At 41.9% G+C, this 20,226-nt stretch overlaps 1 protein-coding gene across 2 annotated transcripts; it reads right to left on the bottom strand.

Moving 5' to 3' along the window:
- Positions 1-326: 326 nt before the first annotated feature.
- Positions 327-19,372, bottom strand: ubash3ba (ubiquitin associated and SH3 domain containing Ba). Of its 2 annotated transcripts, XM_034549857.1 has the most exons (15): positions 18,847-19,372; positions 18,567-18,733; positions 6,114-6,167; positions 5,706-5,892; positions 5,414-5,612; positions 4,934-5,103; positions 4,523-4,731; positions 3,659-3,803; positions 3,408-3,528; positions 3,179-3,301; positions 2,948-3,040; positions 2,302-2,446; positions 2,105-2,211; positions 1,530-1,639; positions 327-1,436 (listed from the first exon to the last, which is right to left on the bottom strand). In XM_034549857.1, the coding sequence occupies exons 2-15, from the start codon at positions 18,692-18,694 to the stop codon at positions 1,299-1,301; spliced, it is 1,929 nt and encodes a 642-aa protein (XP_034405748.1). In that variant the 5' UTR covers positions 18,695-18,733; positions 18,847-19,372; the 3' UTR covers positions 327-1,298. The 2 variants fall into 2 exon arrangements, with proteins under 2 accessions (XP_034405748.1, XP_034405746.1); XM_034549855.1 differs by having other exon boundaries at positions 18,567-19,372.
- Positions 19,373-20,226: the final 854 nt, after the last annotated feature.

Genomic DNA, 20,226 nt, shown 5'->3' with positions numbered 1-20,226 from the left:
TGTCTGCCAAGATAAATGTATCTTATTTTTTCCCTAATTTATTTATTCAATACTGCTCTTTAGCATATTGGAGATATTCCAACTGGTGCTTAATAGAGTAACAAGTAAATAAAACATATTGGTAGGTATGTTTCCAGCATCAAGAGCACATTTCCACTGCTAACCTCTCCAGATGTGCCTTCTGGTAGTTTATGGGTGAGGCTTAATTAAAGTGTTAAAGCTATGCATGTTGAGCTGTTTATGTCAAATGGAACCAAAAATGATAAGCAACTGTAATTCCCATAAAATTAACATAATATTTTAACAGAACACATTGCACCACCAGATATATATAGGCCTTCATAACTACACAACCTTGCTTTATTCAGTATCAATAGAATGGCTGAGTCATTCAACAAATAATTGGTATAGACAGTAAGCGCTTAAATCATCTGACATAACCAAAACAAATTAAATGCACCAGGTGTTTGAAAAGCAGTGTGGTTATCAGGCTTACAGAATGTCACGTTTGAGTCAATGCACCCAACAGCAGTCTGCATTTCATTATATTAATTTGTTTAAGTCATATTGACTCCTGTGGTGGCAATCAAAACTGCATTATAGGAAGGATAAACAATTCATGTGTGCACACAAATGTTAACTTAGGAGAATCACTTAATGACATGACATTTACAGGAATAAAACAGGGATCATAAACCACCCACCTCAGCACCACAAAAAAATGAAGATCAGTTCTCCCCATCCTGATCGTCAACATTTCTTTTGTGCTTTTTTTTTTTGCAGGAGTGTCGTAGCTACAAGTTAAATAATAATTTCTGACACATGTAAAAATATTTCTGTGGTACAAGTCTTTCTTATCTGTTTCTTGTCACAGTGTGTCAGAAGGCAGCATAAACCAAAGTCTTCAACTGTGGAGGAGCCACAGACAACGACGCCTTCCCGTGGCATGAAACTCATATCAACCATCAAGAAATGTCCACGTTTCTCGTAGCGCCTCTACATTTTGGACGAAGAAGTGGAACGTTGAGGGAAACGCAACAAACCGCCGACCAAACTGTAGGTCATTTTTGCCATTTTCTCAACACAAACTGTATTTTTTCTTTCCTGAGCAGTGTGCCTGAATACATTTGCAATTTATTTGTGCATGATGTCTTTGACGGAAGCGAGACGTGTTTTTTTTTTTTGTGGATTTTTTTTGGTAGTTGGGCTGAATTTATAGCAGAAGGCTGGGTTCAAAATAAATATTTTTGTCAGCAGTTCAGGGCTGCCAAAAGATAGAAAGCCAGCCAGCAAATCCTTCAGTCTTGCATTAGCATTTCCCTCCAGTTGAAACTGTGATTGGGTCCATGTGTTAAAGGCAAGATGGGTGGGTCGACCAGCTGCCACACCCCGGTCTCTCCCATTTCTTCACAAGCACAAAAGCCCAAGTATGGAATCTGCACAAAGACAAGACAGATGTGCAAGTTATCAGCAAACAAGAGATGAGGATAGAAATAAAAGAGGCGTTGAAACTAAAGCTGAAAACGGACCTTTCGGACCACTTGGACAAAGTCCTTGGAGTTTTGGGGGCTGAGGCCTTGTATTTGGCGAGTGCAAGCCTCCAGAGAGGAAGCATGGGCCACAATCAGGACCGTGTTTCCTGTGTAAGAGAGGTAGAGAACACAGAACCACATTCCACCAATAACATTAGCTTTCTATACCGTCTACGTACACTCAATAGTCCATAATATGCAGCTTGACATTTTCAAATTAAACATTTTGATTTAGAAGGCCATCGAGCTAAAAACAAAGTGCTTATTGTGTCACCCTAGGGTGTGCAGAGTCAGGTATATGTTCTTTGTGTAGGGCTCGCAAAGCAGGAGCCTGTTTCACGCAGATCTGTGTGATTGTTTAGTTTAAATTTCATTGGCTCATGCTCCATGTACCGTATAGTCCCAAGAGATTTAATTTAGAGCAGGAAAACACGAGTTATTAAGAAGCATTAAGATATAATCATCTCGAAAAGAAAGCAGGCATTGCAGCCAGGGAATGTTGCCAACATTTGGTGCTGAGGAAAGTTGAATGAATTTGAAACCCTGGAAACGTGTTTACAACACCACTTTACCCAGGTTTTTGCTCTCCGCCAGGATCTCTCGGGTTACTTGGAAGCTCCTGCTGATGTAGGTGTCATACGCCTCTGACACCGCCAACTTACCTATGGGAAAATGAGGTCTAGGGACAAAACAATAGACATAAAATATTATAGTTGCAGCATTATAAATGAAAGATTGTAGATGCTATAGCGTTGGTGTTGCTGCGTACCTGTATGTTGTATCCACACTCAGGTTAGCAGCAGCCAGCTCAGCTGGGGGGATCCAGACTGGTAAACATGTGCCTGAAACCCACTTGGTCCATTCAAACAATCCAGGCTCCACACGGATTTTGGTCTTTCCCTCCAGCTGGAGCCCTGACACAGAGTGAAACACAGAGAGCAACTGTAGAAGGAGGAGATACGATATCTCTACATCTACTCTGTCATTTCTTGCTCTTCACATGAAACGTGAGACTTGGTGCAATAACAGTAAATGTGTTGTTCCCATGTGCCCGAACAGGAAATTACTTTTAAGTTTCAAGGTTTTGACAAAAAGATTATATTTTTGGTAAGAAAACATTAATTAGGTGTTTTGCTGTGTTCATATAAAGTAAGTCGTGGGAAAAATAAGTTAGACCTCCAGTTAAACCAATTTCTCTTCCTCTCGGTTTAGTTTCGTAATGATGCCTCTAGGTACCACAGAGGCTTGAGAAAGCTTGATATAACTAGACACATCCTATTGAGAAGGTTTCAGATCCAAAACCAACACCAATGAGAATCCAACATTATCATCATGACTTTTTGAAATGTATGCATATTGCATAACGTGCCAGCTGAAGAACCTAGATAGACGCTATGGTCGTGATGAGGTCCTACCCTGCAGGATGTGCTGAGCAGTCTGGACGCAGCGAAGAGAAGGAGAGCAGTAAACAAAGTCTACTGTTGTGTGGCTTTCCGACAGGGCTTCACCTGAAATGGACCAAAACACAGTGTGATATATTTTAAGACATTTTAATCTTTAAGTAAACATAATCTCTACAAACCTAAATCCTAAAGTAATCATATTTTTCACAACATCAAAATCAAGTGTAGATCAAATGTACTGACCTACAAGACGCGCCTGGGTGGAGCCAAACACGGTAATTGGACAATCCTTATCATAATCCCGGTGACCTCCGCTTCTAGCTGGCAGGCTGGATGGCATGTTGAGATTAGAGCGAATGTATCGGCCTACGCAAACACAAATGAAAATCTTACAGAAGAAGAACATACTACACTTAAAAAGGTGTTAAATGTAAGTCTAAAGTCTTAAAAATAATCTCCCATCCGTGCTAACCTTTAGAGTCAAAGCACTGAGTGATCCAGTGTTTCCCAAACACCACATCCATCCTCTCCCCATGGCGACACACAAACAGTCTCATCTTGGACAGAGATGACTGACTGGTTGGCCTCAACACCTGAGACACAGATTCATTTCAAATCTTGAAGTGTTACAGAGAGTTTCTAGTTCATGAGCTTTTCGTCACTTCAGCATGCAGCCTGATGATACATTTGTTTGTCTTCAAGCCATCAAAAAAAGTCACGTACCTGCATCGGAGGACAGAGGCCGGTGAGGCCGGGAGGAGCCATAAAACTGTCAAGCAGACTGTCATTCAGCTGTCCATCAAATAATAACCCAGCCACGGGGCTGCCAGAGTTAGATGGAGAGGCACAGGTGAGCATCGAGTGAGACCTGAGGGTCAGACGCACACAGACACTTCAGTCACAAAGCACTTTGAAGACGACACTGTGACCGCGCAGGAAAATAAACCAAAGATGATGTCAACCAACTCCTGTAGGTTACATTACGTGAGAAACGCAGGAATAAACAACATTGGGAACAGTTCAAATTCAGGGAGTAAAAGTGTGTTTTACGTGTCTCGAAAACCTCTAAGAGTGACAAGAATGAATAGGAAAGAAGGAGGGAGGGAGCATAACTTGCACAAGGAGTAGTGATGTGGGCGAAATCCAGTCAACCGGCAAGCCAAGGAGATGATTCATTCTCTTTTCTTTCCCTTTAATCTTTCATTCAGAAACTTAGAAACACCCCCTTATTTGTGTACATTTTTGCTTAAACTGAAGAGATTTGTGGATTGTCAGTTTGAGATAACACCCACTGATGTCTTTGTGAAGTGGTGTTAGCGGTGGTGGAGCCCTCTGAGGCAAATTTGTCATTTGTGATATTGGGCTATACAAAATGAACTGAATTGAATTGAATTGGTTGCAAACAGGGACCGGGTGGTTTTGAGGGGCCATCAAGGATAATCTGCTACGTCCCTTATTGTACTGTACGCGCAACTCAACGGTCCAATAATCCAATCGCAGGGCCTCTCAGTACGGCTCCTTTAAAGGTCAGGAATGTTATTAATTCAAGGAACACGCTGATGGATACGCCGTGCTTCCTTTCCTTACCCGTGGACGACCCAGGTGTCAGACTCATCAGCACGGTTGACGTAGTTCTCAGGCAGCAGGCCCGACAGCCCCGTGCCCAGCGAGGTGCCGTACACCCAGCCCTCACTGGCGCTGCTCTGCTCCACCGGAGACGTGAAGATGAAGTCTCCTGGCATCAGCTCCAGCTCGTCATCATTCTGAGGCACATACGGGTACATGACTTGCAGTGTCTACAGGGGGCAGATGGGGAGCAGCCGTTAGACAAAGGCCCTGGGGATTTAACACGCTGATCTTGCATCTTTTTGTTTCGGGAGAAATTGTGATTATAGCAACATTTCTTTGCCTTGATGTCAGAAATATCATACTGGACACAAAAGTGGGCAATATACATGTTGACAGAAAGTACTAATTTTCAAAGTAAGCAAATCAAACCTCATGATTAGCGAACCGAATATCCCGTGAGAAGAGCACAGCCAGCCAGTCACAGCCTGAAGACACATCCACCGTTTTGGCCAACTTTTCCAGAATTGGAAGGTGACTGGTTTGGAAGTGGTATGCCAAAGTGACATGGAGTTGTTTCTTATGAGGCTCGACGTGGACATCTGGACAAAAGGACAAAGAGAGAAATGTGCACAGCAAATGTATTATGTGTATCCGTATACTCGTGACAATGATGAACTGTTTTTCATTCTGTGGCGGTTCTCCACTGACGTGCAATCTGGCGATAACGCTCAGCTCATCCCCAAAGTGTGATTATAGTAATCAATTAGTCCACAACTGTCCACATATGAATATCAAAATGAGAGCCTCTTAAGTGGCCGGTCTGGGAACATTAACCCTGCAAACTGTATTTACAAGACAGTGTTAACGTTTACTGAGATTCCCATCGAAGGGACAAAGGGGGTCTCAAACCTGCTTTATCTGTTGCTTCCGTTGCAAAATCTGACGCGAGACTCTTCAGCACCTCCGCCATCTGCTCCTCCACAAAGAGGCCAATAAAGGTGGAGGAGGTGTAGAGCTCCAGTGGGAGTGGCATGGGGATACGACCCTTCCACTTGGCCACGGTGGTCTGGAGAGCATCGGTCAGGGCCTCAACCTTCCCGTCGGCACACTGAGCGCAGAGACAACGAAACGTGGAGGTCATCAAATGTATAACGGCTATAAACAGCCAGAATATTGAGCATCGACACACACAGACGCTGACCATGAAGAACTGGCACAGGGTGATGTGGGGAAAGATGTTGTGTGCCTTGTTCTTGCCACAGGAGAGGCGGGACTGCTGCCAGAAGTGTGAGAGCTGCTGTAGCAGCGGCCCACTCGGTCGCAGATACAACACATACTCTCTGGGCAGAGGGTCGTCCAAGAACGGGTCGTCCACGTGGGAGAAGAGCCTGCAGCGGCAGACAGGAAGACCCACAGTGGCGAGCGATCAGTGGGACATAAGTAGGAGAGAGGACGGCCGACGCCCAGCAGAGGGCGATACGGTTGTAAGAGCACAGTGCACTTCAGTAGGTCAGAGATGTTATATTCACCATTACAAGGGTTTCTGCTTTGCACTGTGCATTAATAACTGTGGCAGAGCATGTGAGTACAAGTGTGTTATTGCTCTCACCAGTCACAAGCTGCCTGGACGTTTTTCCCTCCTGTCGAAACCAGAGCTTTCAAGCTGTAAAGAGGGAGAGAGAGAGAGAAATGGAGATCAAAGCAAAGTCACAAAATCAATAGTTTCTCTTCCGGACTGTTTAGGACGGGGAGATCACTGCGCTGACACGTGACAACGACCAAAGAGCAAACGTGGCGAGTGAACAGTAAAATCACAATTCAGAAGAGGAGTTCATTATTCAGACCAGAGTTTCATGAAACGGCATTGATGCCGGTTTGAAACATATTCTGTGCTCAGAAAATATTAAAAGAATATCTCAATTCGGTTAGCAGTGCTTCAGTAGATGATTCAATAGTGAACAATCCGCTGACAGTCTCGGTTAACAATGCATTTCCGCTGCAGCAAAACGTCAGAATATTGGGACACCTTAAATATGACTGTGAGAAAAATACAATAATGGCTTGTGTTTTGGTTTAATGAACTTTGAAAAGGAAAAATAAAAGCCCTACTACGTGATTTATCCGTGTCACTTCATAAACTATAACTTATCAAGACTTTTCTGAAACAAGAGCTGATTGCATGATCACTCTTGAGTGCTCAAAATCTAATTAGTGACTTTTTATAAAACCTCTGGTATCGCGGGCCGCCTCTGAAGGGATTCACCGTTTCCAGCAGCTTCAGTTTCGAGAGGAATAACGGAGTATCTAGATAAGATTTTATTTAAAATTCACTTACAGCCTCGTCTGCAAAGTAGATTAAGTGAAAAACACCAGGAACACCGAATATCAAAGATTCATCGTTCTGTTTGTTTGTTGTTGCAAAGGCCTCATTTCACTATGAAGTAACAGGAAATGCATTTTGAGTAACTGCACATTGTTTCCACTACATGCCATGCAATCCCATCTCCTTTCGGTCGTAGTTACTGCGTTATGTGGAACAAAAACCTCCAGGGTCCTGGTAAATTAGGAAAAGTAAATCTACAACTGATATTAAAGTCAAATGAACCATTGTGGAGCCTCTGTTTGACTTAAATCAAAGCATGATAAAGACGTCTTGCAGTTCCTCTATGTGTGCCGACGTTGACAGTGTTCGTGGTGCTACTCTGGCACTCAAATTCGATGAGCTATTTTTAAATTTGCCCCACTGAGAGGGTCCTAGATACGGCTAAGTCCCTGAACCCCGGGGCGGTGTGCCCTCGCAGAGCCCAGCATGCAGCATGTGAAGGCCAAGGCTACAGTAATGTAACAGATGGCTCACACAGAGCTTCTACGATAACATGTGAACGCAAATAAATGCAGGGTGAAGATGAATTAAAGACAGAGAAATACAGACTAGACTTGGATAAAAGTCTCCTGTTTAGTTACCTTATCAGGCCGGCAACTGTTAGCTGACTATTACAGTATTTTGCCGAATTGATCCATTTTTATTCTGACAGTATTTCCACTACAGCGTGTAGAAGGCTTATGAAGGAGAGTCATTTGCTGGCTACAGCGGCCTCATTCAGAGGTTCCACCTGGTGCTGTGTGGAGGAGGAAAAGAAGGGGATTTTTTCCCAGAAAGCATGAAGCAGATGTGACTGAGACAACACAAAAATCCAATCCAGGCAAGAACATTGGCTTGCTTGCTTCTAATCTCTGTGTTATTTTATGAGAGGGAATTTATGAGACATAAAATAATAGAAAAGGAGAGGTTTACTGGAATTTAATCGGCTTTTAGGCTGCTGGAGGTAGACCCTGTTCCAGGCATAAATGATAATACATTTTCAAGCAGGAGGTAAAGTGTGAGGATGCTTGCCATTTTTACTCATTGATGTAATGTAATGCAGGAGGCTGAATGGCTTTAGCTTCAGAACTGTATATGAATTATATGGTTTGCAGTGTTGTAGTCAAGACCACCTTAAGAGAGATGAGGACCAAGATGTTAGGGGTTGAAACCAAATCAAGATCAAACCCTCAAGACAGGGCAAGACCAAGGTTCCTCTTCATGTGTGTATATGGGTGTTACCCCTGTAGTCGTGGTCTTCAATTAAAATCCAAAGTCCTCTTTGCCTGAGACCGAGAAAAGACCAGAGTAAAAATGTGGCCGGTTCCGAGAAGAGGCAGAGAGCGAGAAAGGTGGTCTTGAGACACCATCGTGCCTCCGACATTTTTGCACCAATTTTCACTCAGTGGAAGATTTCTTTTCATTTGAACTTGTCCTTATTATTGTAATAACAATGACAGAGCTGCTTTGTAAAGCTGATACTGTATCCTCATAATTGTCCGTTAGACATAGTGCTGGATAGAATGTCCTCAGGTGTACAGTCCTGAATGAAGAACATGCTCTGGGATTACATTTTTCATGACAGCAGGAAGACCTCCGGCCCTGGAAGGAAGCTGCAGCCCACCTCCAGACGCACTTTAATTAAAGATCAGTTGTATAGTTCTTTTCTTTGACAGACACAGGCTTTAACATAGTTTTAGACACCAAAAAATGTCTGTCCAACAATTGTTTGTGCCAATAACAATAATTTACTTTTGATTCTAAGACCGTAAAAAATGTTAAACAATTTTAACAACAAAATTAACTTCTTTTTTTTAAAACGTTTTATTCTCGTCTACTGGCGGCCCTCCCTACTTCCACTATTTTTCATACACCATCGTCCCTGCTGGCCGTATTTATTTATTATTATGTGTCGCCAATTCTATTTTGTTTCCCCTTCTTCAGGCAAAAGAAAGCGTTGACATCTGCGACACCCTCGGGGAGCAGCGCTGGGCAGAGCAGCAGTCTCACAGGCAGCGTCTCTCTCTTATGGGCCAGCTGGTCCATGTTTAGACAGCACCTCCTGCCCCTTGGCCTCATCTACAGCATCTGCTTTTTGACGCTTTATTAGTTTGTTTTTGTTGAACTGAATATTCATGTTTCAAATTACTTTTCTATGTGTTCCATCATAGTTGAATATGTCCTCAATAACTGCAGCTAACCCGGAGGCCTCTGAGCAAGTTATTTATAAACTGCATTTCCTGCTCACAGCTAGACAGCTAGGTTTGAGGGTGCTCGGGAGAGAAGTCACTCTGGATTTAGTAAGGCTTCAAATCAGCTGTACTGTTTGCATAAATTACAGTGACGGGGCGAGATAAGGGCTTATACTTCAGTTGCACATTTGCCACTGTTGAGCTGTATTGGAAACAGCCTTTCAATGTTCCACCAACATATGGTAAATGTTTTCAGTTCCTGTTTCCACATTTAGCTCCACTCCAGATAAAATGTGCTGGCTGCCTGTTTGTTTAAACAGCATTTCTGTTTTTTCATATACGTAATAATTCTTTGGACTGTTTATTACAGCTGACCTTCTTTGCTAAAGTGGATGTCTTCCTGGCTGCAAGAGAACGTTATCGCTTTAAATCAGGCAATATGCACACTTCTCATATAGTCTCTCGTCAGTATGAATTTCATTGCTCGGTGTTAGCCAAGAAGGTGAAACTAAACTGACAAAACCATGTCACCCTGTCTCAACATATACATGCACACAGCTACATACTCCCAAGGGCGCCTCTCTAGGGCCCCTCCCCAGCTCTATGAGTGAATCAACACTTCCTGTTTACAAGCCAACGGCGAACACTCATCACTAACCACTTATCGCTCCAACATCACTGAGAGCACTGCTGCTGCCCAACACAGGACAGCACCCTAAGGAGAGCCCCGTCAGCAGAGGAAATGTGCTTCCCTACGTCCAGTCTGGCCAACAGTCAGGCCTGGTGGGCCCACGCCGTATGGGGTCAGATCAGTCTCAATAATTGCAAATGCACACAGACAGACTTACAAATGCAAACACAAGATTTACAAATGCGCACAGAACAATTTACAAATATGTTCGATTTACAAATGCACACAGAGAGATTTACAAATGTAAACACAAAGATTTACAAATGCGCACAGAACAATTTACAAATATGTTTGATTTACAAATGCACACAGAAGGATTTACAAATAAATTAGACTCACAAATGCACGCAGAACGACGTGTCTGTGTTTATTTATTTGTCAATCGCACTGCATTTGTTTGTGGATTCTTCACATGTGTGGATTTATGAGACTCCCCTGCGGTGGCTAGATCCGCAAATGCGTTTTTTCACCTTAGACCTAGCTGTAGCCAATCAGATGTCGCCCTCATTTTCAACCAATCACATGATCGTCATTCGCTTTATTTGCGCCTTAGAAGGGGCGTGGCTTATCTCCGTGGCTTTACTCCGTGGAAACAGTTATAACTTCCGTCATCCACTATTTCTGCTTTATACTTGTTGTGGACATCCCATAAACGTCGGAACGTCTAACTCCCTCGTGTTTGGTTTCATAACATTAATATCATATGTATATATTTATACATCACAGCTCGGTGACTTTCACCGACGACGTCTGAATGACAGCGGGCGAACTTTTCGCTCTATTCGCGTCATTCGTGCCGCGCCAAGATTTTCTACAAGATTTACAAGATTATACCGAACTTTCAATGACTTACAACAATGGGGTGTGGGTGTACATTAATTGTGTATCCCTCTGCAAATTGTGCAACTGTAATGCTGGCAGCCCCGTGGGGAGGGGAGGGGGAGATGCGCTCATGTGATTGGCTGAAAATGAGGGCGACATCTGATTGGCTACAGCTAGGTCTATGTTGAAAAAACGCATTTGCGGATCTAGCCACTGCAGGGGAGTCTCATAAATCCGTACACACATTTGAAGAATCCACAAACAAATGCAGTGCGATTGACAAATACATAAACACAGACACGTCGTTCTGCGTGTTTACATTTGTAAATCTCTCTGTGTGCATTTGTAAATCAAACATATTTGTAAATTGTTCTGTGCGCATTTGTAAATCTTGTGTTTGCATTTGTAAGTCTCTGTGCATTTGCAATTATTGAGACTGATCTGACCCCATACACGCCGAGGCTAACACCAGGCGTCACCGCCCTTTTCTCCAACCGCTTCACTCGCTAACTGCCCAGCAAAAGAACAAAAAAAGCTTATGGCTCTGCAACAGCTCTGTTCAGGGTGTGATGTAGGACACAATGACAGGGGGAAAAGGTGTGCCAAGTTGTAATATTTTGAACCCATGGCTGATGCTTTCATGTCAACAAAGTAACAACACAATAACACAATTGGGAGAGCAATAACTAAACTCATATTACTCAGACTACTTGAACAGTTATGACAAATATGCAATAACTGAACAGATACAGTTGTCTGTAAACAATTGACAAAGTATTTTAGACCCCAACACAAACATTAAAAGGCAACATTTAGTTAAATGTAGAAGGACTGCATTTATATAAAATATATAATTTCAATTGAAAAAATTACTAAATTCTAAAGTCTAAATTTGAACATCTTATATTTACAATACCACTTGTTCACACGTTTCTTGTGTGATTATATTTTCATACTGAGATATGGAATTTGGCTTGCGTAAACATTCACTCAGTGACTTCACAGTGGGTCTTATTCAATTAGGAAACGCCTTTGTCTTGTTTTTGTCGGCTTCTTGTTGATTTGTATCAGGGTAGGAACTAGAAACAATACGAGAAACAGCCCTGCACGTCTGTCCCATCCGTCCCAGGGAGTGCAGACACACTTTGGACTGTCCCATCAAACATTTTGATGGCTAAAACTAGCATTGACAGATACAAAAAGTAAGCTTTCCAACTATATGTTTTTAAATGTAACATAATTAAAAACAGTATGGTAAAAGAAAAATAACAAAAGAGCCAAAAATGTAAATACTTGAAACTGTGAATAAAGTATCAGGACTAGTCAGATGGTCTCCACTTAAAAGGTTGAAAGTATGAGCATGGTGAATGGCATTAGCACGGTTGCTTTCTATCTTGTTAAAAGGTGCGGTCCCAACTGACCCCGCTCTCTTTGGTATTTGTTAAAGCAGTTATTCACGGCCACCATTAATTACTCACAGCAGCGCTGTGTAAATGCAGTTGATTAGACCCTGAGAGGAGTTAGCAGGGTCAGAGCCAGGCTAGCTATGTGCTACACTGAGCTAAGAAGCAGCGAGCAGTAACTTTGTATTTACCGTACAAACATGAGCGTGTTGTCAAACTTATTAACCAACTCTTGTCAAGAAAGGGAATAAGAGTATTTCACACTGTCAAACTATACTATTAATTGTGAGAGCGAGTGGTAGTAATTTTTTAGAGTGTTTTGGTAGCACAACATTTAGTTTAGGGTCGCTAACAAGGCCAGCTCTTGGTGTTTAGACACTCACAAAGCCTTTCTTTCAAGCTAACGGGGCAACGTTTCAGCACCACGTCTGTAACAAAGCTAGCTGTGTGCAGCCTGTGTCTGGAACTGCTTCTCCTCGTCTTACTTCATTATTCCTGGAGAAGAGAGCCGAGAAGTCCACAGGGGCAGACAGAGCAAGTCAGAGATTGACACCATTAAATGAGCTGTGTGGGGCTTTGTGTGACTGAAAGATGTTAAAAATATTCGAGGTGTCCGTCAAGCTTATCAGGTTGAACAAATTATTATCAATGCTTCAGTTAAACCAAAGATGAAGTGTGAATTGTTTTAGCGTGAGTGTTATTTTTAGCGCTGCACAATTGACGTCAGCGGAACAAGTTAAAGTGCACAAAGCAAATGTTTCACTTAGAATACATGAGCCACAGTGCCTAAATAGTGATGCATCACACGGCACTCTTCGAAGTCCAAGTGTGTCATACAAAGCTCACAGCATATGTAGATGCCTCAAAACAACACTTCTGACACCCAGATTATTTTCCATTTAGATTAAAATAGATTTCTGTCCAATATATAAAAGGTATACGGTTTGCCATCTTCAGGCCTTTAATTGAGAAAAACTGAGTGAGTCAGTACACCAAACTTATTTTCCTATCTGCAAGTGACACGTGAATCTCCTGCTTCAGCCGCTATGAAACCACCATCTCAACCGAGCGCTCAGTAAAGGTCACAAAGCCACTTCCGGAAATGGGCGACTTCCTCTTGGCTGTCTTGAGTACAAGCTTAGAGTTTGTTCTCGCAAGCTGCATGCGCAGGCACCAAAGTGTCTCATGTATGCATAAGTTATGTGTATAATTGTTATGTAGCTCCCTTGTATGAACCAAAATGCTTTTCCGTGATGCTTTTCTTTTTTGCATGTTAGACAAAAGTGGAGTGAGACATGCAGTTGTTATGGTGAAGGCAGGAGTTATGAAACTGGAGTCGAGAAAAGTCTCCATGCACACAAACTTCCTCTTTAACACACAAGCGGCTTGGGTGAAAATTTACCGTACACGATGTGATCGAAGCTCGATGTGTTACAGCTCAGTAACCACTGTGGCTTTGAAGTTTTGTTCGAGAAGCACATTGAAACAGACAATAAGCTTGTAGAGACTAAAGTTCATCTGTATGAAATAAACACTGTATAGATCTACCTCAGTAGTTGAAGTATCAATAAATAATACTAAACAGAGCCGTCCTTTAAGTTTTGCCATTTTTTTTAAAACTCAAGCTCACTATCAGCCAAGATGACAGTGCATAAGTGAGTGTCCTTTTACATAAGCCGTTGTATTAAATACAATCTATATTCTGAGTTAATATCATAGCAGCAACTTCATTTATGACATGGCATTTTACTTCTCTTCAAATTTACCAGTGAGGAAAAATATGTTGAGAATTGCGAGCAGAAATGTAAAAAACACTTAAGTGTGAAATGTCATCAGGCAAAGTCAGTCCCACAGGCTCCCATCATGAGATCAGTCAAGTGCAGACCCCATGTGTCAATTATTCAATGATCTAATCACCAGCATATTACAATCTGCTCTTCTCAGATGTGAGGATTTGGATTTAAGTGTTGCTTATGTATTTCAACATTCACCTCTTTTCATGCTCCAAAAAGTAGGAAAAAACATAACAATTTGGCTAAATGTCGAGGTACATGGACATTTAAATACATTTAAAACTAGCCCCAATTTCAGATTTTAGGTGGTATTAGAGGTGCCTGTGATTCTTCCCTTCAAACAGACGATGCTGACAGCATTAACTTCAGAGCTACGTATATCTCAGAAAGGGGCCATATTGTCGCTGGGAGCTAAGGCTTTCTGACCAAAGTATAGAAGCTGATTTTTCCACACTGTGAGAACCTCTGTGATTGGTCTAACAAAGCACATGACATTGCTGGATCGCCTCACAGGAAACTTCTCTGGTTCTCTGCCTCTGTCTAGATCTTGTTAATACCAGATAGAGTACAAAAAAAATGCCTCGGCCTCCGATACTCCAGTTGATGTTCTGTTACATTTTGGCCATCAACTTCCTGTTTCCCTTGCTCACAATTGCCCCATTATTCCTCTGTGTAACAAAACAAAGCTGAAATAGATGAATTATACACAAATCTGTATCCTTTTACAAATCTGCATTGAGGTAGGTTTGTGCTTCATGCCTACATAGCTGACACAAAAGAGACGCGGACATGCCGTCTGTTTACTTTGGTGTTATAAGCTTGCTTGCTTCTCAAAACCACTTAGCACGTCATTTGTCTAAAATTACAATAACTGTAACTCAGGTTCCTTCGTTCAGCCAACCAGCACAGGGACTCTTCAGGGTCTTAAGTGTTGTTTACAATTTTACAGTGTGACTCCAGTATGCCCAGTTATTTTGGCCACAAGAACAACATTTAACAACGCACACACATATCCCACTGTGTGTGTTTCTCATTTGGAGGTCAGGAATGACTCATGCTTTAAATCTAGATAAATGAGGAATGACAAAACAAGGACCTTTTATCGGACTTTGAATATGCTGGTATGGAAAATATTATGTTCACAATGAGAGTTATTCCTAACTGTGAAAAAGGTTACACGGAGTACCAGCCTTTTTGTTGGTGAGGGTTTAAATCATACAATTAAAAAATGACATTGAGTAGGTATTTTTCAGACTAATTCCTGCTTAAAGATTGAATACAAATTGAAATAAACAAATAAATGATTCAATATTTGTATTGTATTTCCAGCATGTTGAGAGATTGAACTGCAATGCTTTATTTTACAGGGTCTGTATTTTTTTTAATTGGAGGGAGAAGAAATGAAAGAGGCCAAACCAACTCATTGTCCAAACAAAATTGATTCCTCTCTCTATTTTTGTCCAATCCCAGCATTGTATAGCTACCAAAATGATGAAAAAGATGAACACGAGGAAACTCTGAGTGTGTCAGGCTCTCCGTCGGTTCCAAACCTGCTTCAGACTGTCAGACAGGATCAGTACAGGGAGAGACCTCTGTCCATCCAGATCCTCTCTGATTGCAAAAGCCCTTTCCTGGATGACTCAGCAGAAAAATCTAGAGTTAGAAAAGCACTGTGTGTGTGTGTGTGTATGTGTGTGTGTGTGTGTGTGTCTGTGTGCTTCATGCTCCCTACTGGTTTAAACTAACTTCTCAAACACAATGAAGCCCTTGTTCCCTGAAGCCATGACTGATAACTGATTTTCCCATTATTCGCGTGCAAATCAGACGTATATTTTGACGTTTTACTGCCTTGTGTCTGGTTTGGTGGCTGAACCAAAGAGTAGAACGTTACAACCTGCGAGAGGTTGGATGAGTGTCTCAGTTGTTCTTTACAGTGCAACCAAAATATGTCCGTAGAACTGACTACCAAAATATGTCATGTACCGAGAGCTGGCATTGAATGTCTGGCCAAAGTCAACTCTTCTTTTTAATCATAACTTTAATCTATTTATTTAGGGAAGTTTATGCACAGCTGCTTGTGTTGAGATAAAATGTAAAAGCGTGCGAGCACAACGCAGACACATATTGTGCCTCATCACTTATATTTATAAGGAGTTTCTTTCCACCTGATCCACTCTTTTTTTGGGCCTCACCAACTCCTGAGGCTCTTTCAGCCTCTAAATAGCACAACCCCCAGCAAGTTGCTGAATCTGTCTGTCTGCTGTGTGTTGCAGGAAAGGTGATGTACACTCAGCTGCTGGAAACAGGGTGGAGGAAAGCAGTGTACCGGCCAAGTGACACCGCGAATAATAACAGTGAGTGAGTTTGCAAACTGACCCTTAGCGAGCTCATTAGCTCAGAGATCATCATTTTTATCCCTCTTCAATCACCTTTGTTTACAAAATGCAGTGCGATGGTAAGCTGAGTGTAAGTGGGAAGTAAACAGAAAAGCAGGGACTAGCAAGGTTTTGTGTCTGTGCTAATATGGACAATTTTCAAATATCCCTACCCATCTGTCACTTAATTCTGATCATTTATACTGTAATAACTAATGTGCTCGAAGCTCCAGGTAGAATTGAGCCAAATCAACGCACCAAACGTGTGCATAAGCACAATGCAGCCTCAACTGTGTTGTATTACGTGCCTATCTGTATTTTCATCTTTATTATCATCTCGTTATTGTTGTGCCTCCACTGACATCAGACCAGACAGGCTGGAAGGGGATGACGCTGAATTATTCTGCTTCATTATAATTGTATGGCTTTGATCAAAGTGTATTAGTCTGCCATCAGTAATAGATGAGAGTCTGCAAATATAACCAACCACAGTCACTCATATTGATTGCAGTGGTTCATTAGGCAGGAGGAGAGAGAGCAATGAAAGCCTGGACGACCGGAGACAGTTTTGCAGAAGATAAAAAGGCTTAATTTCAGAGCTGCTGTATCTGTCTAGTTAAAAGAAGAAAGATTGCTCAAAACTTTTGGCGTACTATACAAAACTCAGATAACTGCCAACATCATTCCTAAATGTTAGCCTCTTGTTTCGTAACGCTTTTTTATATCCAACAATTCGGATAGTGAAACGAGTAATAGATCTGGGGGTTACTGCTGCAGCTGACGGAGACTCAAAGTGAACTATTTCTTTTGTTACATGGGACACAATTTTGCGGCCCGCTGCACACACAGAAAGGCTTTTTGTTTGAGATGAGGCTGTTCAAATCATCGGGCTAGATATATTATGTGTCTCTGACAACACAAACTATGAGAAAGGACATTTTGATTATAGATCATGTGATTAGATAGAGTTTGTACAGTGAAAGGAGACTGAGATGTAAAAACTGAGCTGTGCACTTCAATAAAAATGTGATACCTTTTTTTCCAGTGTCGGTGGCCAAACGTACCATACCGAGGGATATATTTAGGTGTAAAAGGATTTCAAGCTGGTGTTATACAGCTTTAGTTGGCAGAAAGAAAATAGGCTAAGATGGGTTTTACAAAGCATACTTTGCAACATAAAGTTGCATTGTGTATGTCTATAAAGTTACCCTTTGATAATGCAGCACATCTCCCACTTAAATCATTTATCTGGGTTCTGGTTTTAAAATATAAATGCTTGTTGACTCAAATATTGAGAGTTCATGCCATATCCTGTGTAAAACTCTCCAAAATACACCAAATACTTCAGCATACGTCCAAGATCTATAAAGGGTTAAACTGTGCTGATGTTTGAGCACACAAACCCTTGTTGCAAGCAGACAGCACATTGTCATTTTTAAATACAATTACATCACCCATACACTACATGCACACGCCAACAATGCTTGTTTCCTGGCAACTCTTCTCTCAAGGATGAATGAGAAGAAGATGCAGGAATGCCCACAGGATCAGGTTTTCATTGAAAACCACGGAGAGCTGGGCAAGGGAACAGAGTGACTCAGAAAACACTGAGCATCTCTCATATTTTTCTTTTGTAGTGGGAAATATGTCCACAAAAAACTAAATTAGACACGTATAGACACCCACAGACACAAGTCCTATACCTATACCAGCGATGCTGCTGTGTTTCTGTTGCATTGGTGGTGGAAAGTAACCAGTACAGTAACGGGAGCAAATGTATTACCTATTTATTATTAAGTAAGTACTCGTATCTATTTGAGTATTTTCAGGTGTGTTTTTTTTACATTTCCTTATAGACTACATTTAATTGCAGTTACAGGTAACTTTGCAGATGAAGTACAATACGCATGTACAATATGATGCATTGTAACACAGCACATTAAACTACATGACTCTATAAAATGGTTGTAACTTCCACTCCCTACCGTACAACATTAAAATATATTGAATCATATTGCACAACAACCCTGTAGTGGACCATACAATCTGGCTGTGGATTCCAGAGCAGAAAGTACAGTTTAAAAGGGGTCATCTGACATGGCCCCATGGGCTCTGCCATGTGTTAACAACATGCATCGCACAGCAGACATGTCTCCTCTCGGCTGCAGAGATGCTTCAGATCATCTGATTATGATACTGACACAGAGAGACAAGATAAGGAAGCATGCAACTTTGGATGGAGAGTGATGCTGCTGGGAAGCCTGATTTAACCTCGTTAAAAACGCGCTCGCGCGCGCGTGCGTGTGTGCGTGTGTGCGTGTGTGTGTGTGTGTGTGTGTGTGTGTGTGTGTGTGTGTGTGTGTGTGTGTGTGTGTGTGTGTGTGTGTGTGTGTTTTTCTTGGGAGAGTGCAGCTGTGTACTCACGCCCTGGTCTTGGGGAAGCCCATGGACAGCAACACGTCCAGAGTGGACCCATGTTTGATGGTGCTCGGCCGGCTCTGCCGCTGCCTCCGCGGCGTCACTTTGGCGTAAAGGTCCTCTTTAGCTGCCATAACTCACAGCTCCATCGGCATGGCAGGTCCTCGGCTCCTCTGGTGTATTGTCATTTATAAAATAAGAAATAAAAAAAGAAGAGGGATGGAAGCGCTAGACTATTTAAACGAAGACGACTTGAGTAAGGCGGAAGTATGTACAAAACACCAACCCTTCCGAGAAAACGAGCATTTCTCTGGGTTTGACAAATGCTGTGAGCTAGATCAAGCTGCCTCCTGACGGTTCGCACATAAAGTCAAAACCATCAGCAGGGGGGTCAGCCATGGGAAGTCACTTCTGCCCTCCCAGCCATGCCCCCGATTCACAGTCCCCGACCGAGCTGAACATGTCTGGTTCCTGCTCGCCCCTCGCACACGATCAAATGAATAAAAAAACAGATGCTACATGAGCTTCCTTTTCCACACGATGTCTTATTTATGAATGGATCCTGAGTGAGCGGATGTCCAGCCTGTAAAATGTTGCAGCTCTAACTGCGCGGCCCCTCTAGTTAAAGAGGCAGTACACCGATCTGCTAGAGGACAGGAAGTCTGCGTGTTTTTTCAGGCGGAAAAGGGGTTAAACTGAGAGTAGCACACACTCGTCTCGGTTGGACGCGCTGTTGTTGCACTTTTGCGCTAAAATTAATCACATTGGTTGAGGCAGCAAGATGAAAAGCGTAGAGGTAGGGTTGGATGTTGGAAAAAGTTGGTCACACTTCCTGTCTGCGAAAGTGGGTGTAGTAAAGTCCACGCATGCGCAGTACGCAGCGAAGAGTAGCACGCCATCTTCAGTTGCCATAGCAACTCATGGCTTTATAAATGTGTCACTATATTACAATTTACATAATATATATATATATATATATATATATATATATATATATATATATTTTTTAATCTACTTAGGTTACCAATTCAATTGAGTATGCATTTTATTTTTAAAAGCATTTGTGGCGAGATCAAATGGCATAAGCCGGCCTGGCCTCATCGCCCATAACTGGTCGAGGTGAGCGGTCCAGTCTTTGCATTTACAGTTTCATGAGCTGGAAGCCTGAAGTACCTGTACACTACATTTAAGTTAATACATTTTATTTTGATTTAAACTTGCCTCCGTTGAAGCATTGATAACATTGTTGTGGGTCATATAAGGAAATAGCAATATTTCACTCTTGTGAATTTGCAAGATAGATGTAAAATTCACTTGTCAATGCCATACATTGTGTTGTGTCCTCAATGTCATACTAGTGGTCTATACTGTATGGACATAAAAGGGTGTTGAGAATATGCAGCTTGTGGACAATCTAGAGGATGTATTTGTATTATATTTACAGCCAATTCCAATGTTCAAGCTGCAGGGCAAAGATAAACATTTTATACTTTAGCTCAACTGTGTTGATGCCAAGTGGAATATTACATCAATAATACTCATTTTATTAACCTATTCAAGACAATAAAGCAAAATTACAAGCATCAGCTGATTCATCAGCTCTATTTTCTACAACTGAAAGATCCAGCGATGTAGAAACCAGAGAACGTGTTCCCCCATTGTAAAT

The sequence above is a fragment of the Cyclopterus lumpus genome, chromosome 14, assembly GCF_009769545.1.
Source record: "Cyclopterus lumpus isolate fCycLum1 chromosome 14, fCycLum1.pri, whole genome shotgun sequence".
NCBI classification, from domain to species: domain Eukaryota; kingdom Metazoa; phylum Chordata; class Actinopteri; order Perciformes; family Cyclopteridae; genus Cyclopterus; species Cyclopterus lumpus.
The sequence above is the reverse complement of the archived record's forward strand: the minus strand, read 5'-3'. Positions and strand labels throughout refer to the sequence as shown.

Coding starts and splice junctions, on each gene's coding strand:
- ubash3ba (XM_034549855.1), bottom strand. CDS start 18,694: ATGGCAGCTAAAGAGGACCTTTACGCCAAAGTGACGCCGCGGAGGCAG. Junction 4,732..4,933: donor TTCGGTTCGCTAATCATGAG/GTTTGATTTGCT, acceptor TGCCCCCTGTAG/ACACTGCAAGTCATGTACCC. Junction 3,804..4,522: donor GACACCTGGGTCGTCCACGG/GTAAGGAAAGGA, acceptor TCTGACCCTCAG/GTCTCACTCGATGCTCACCT.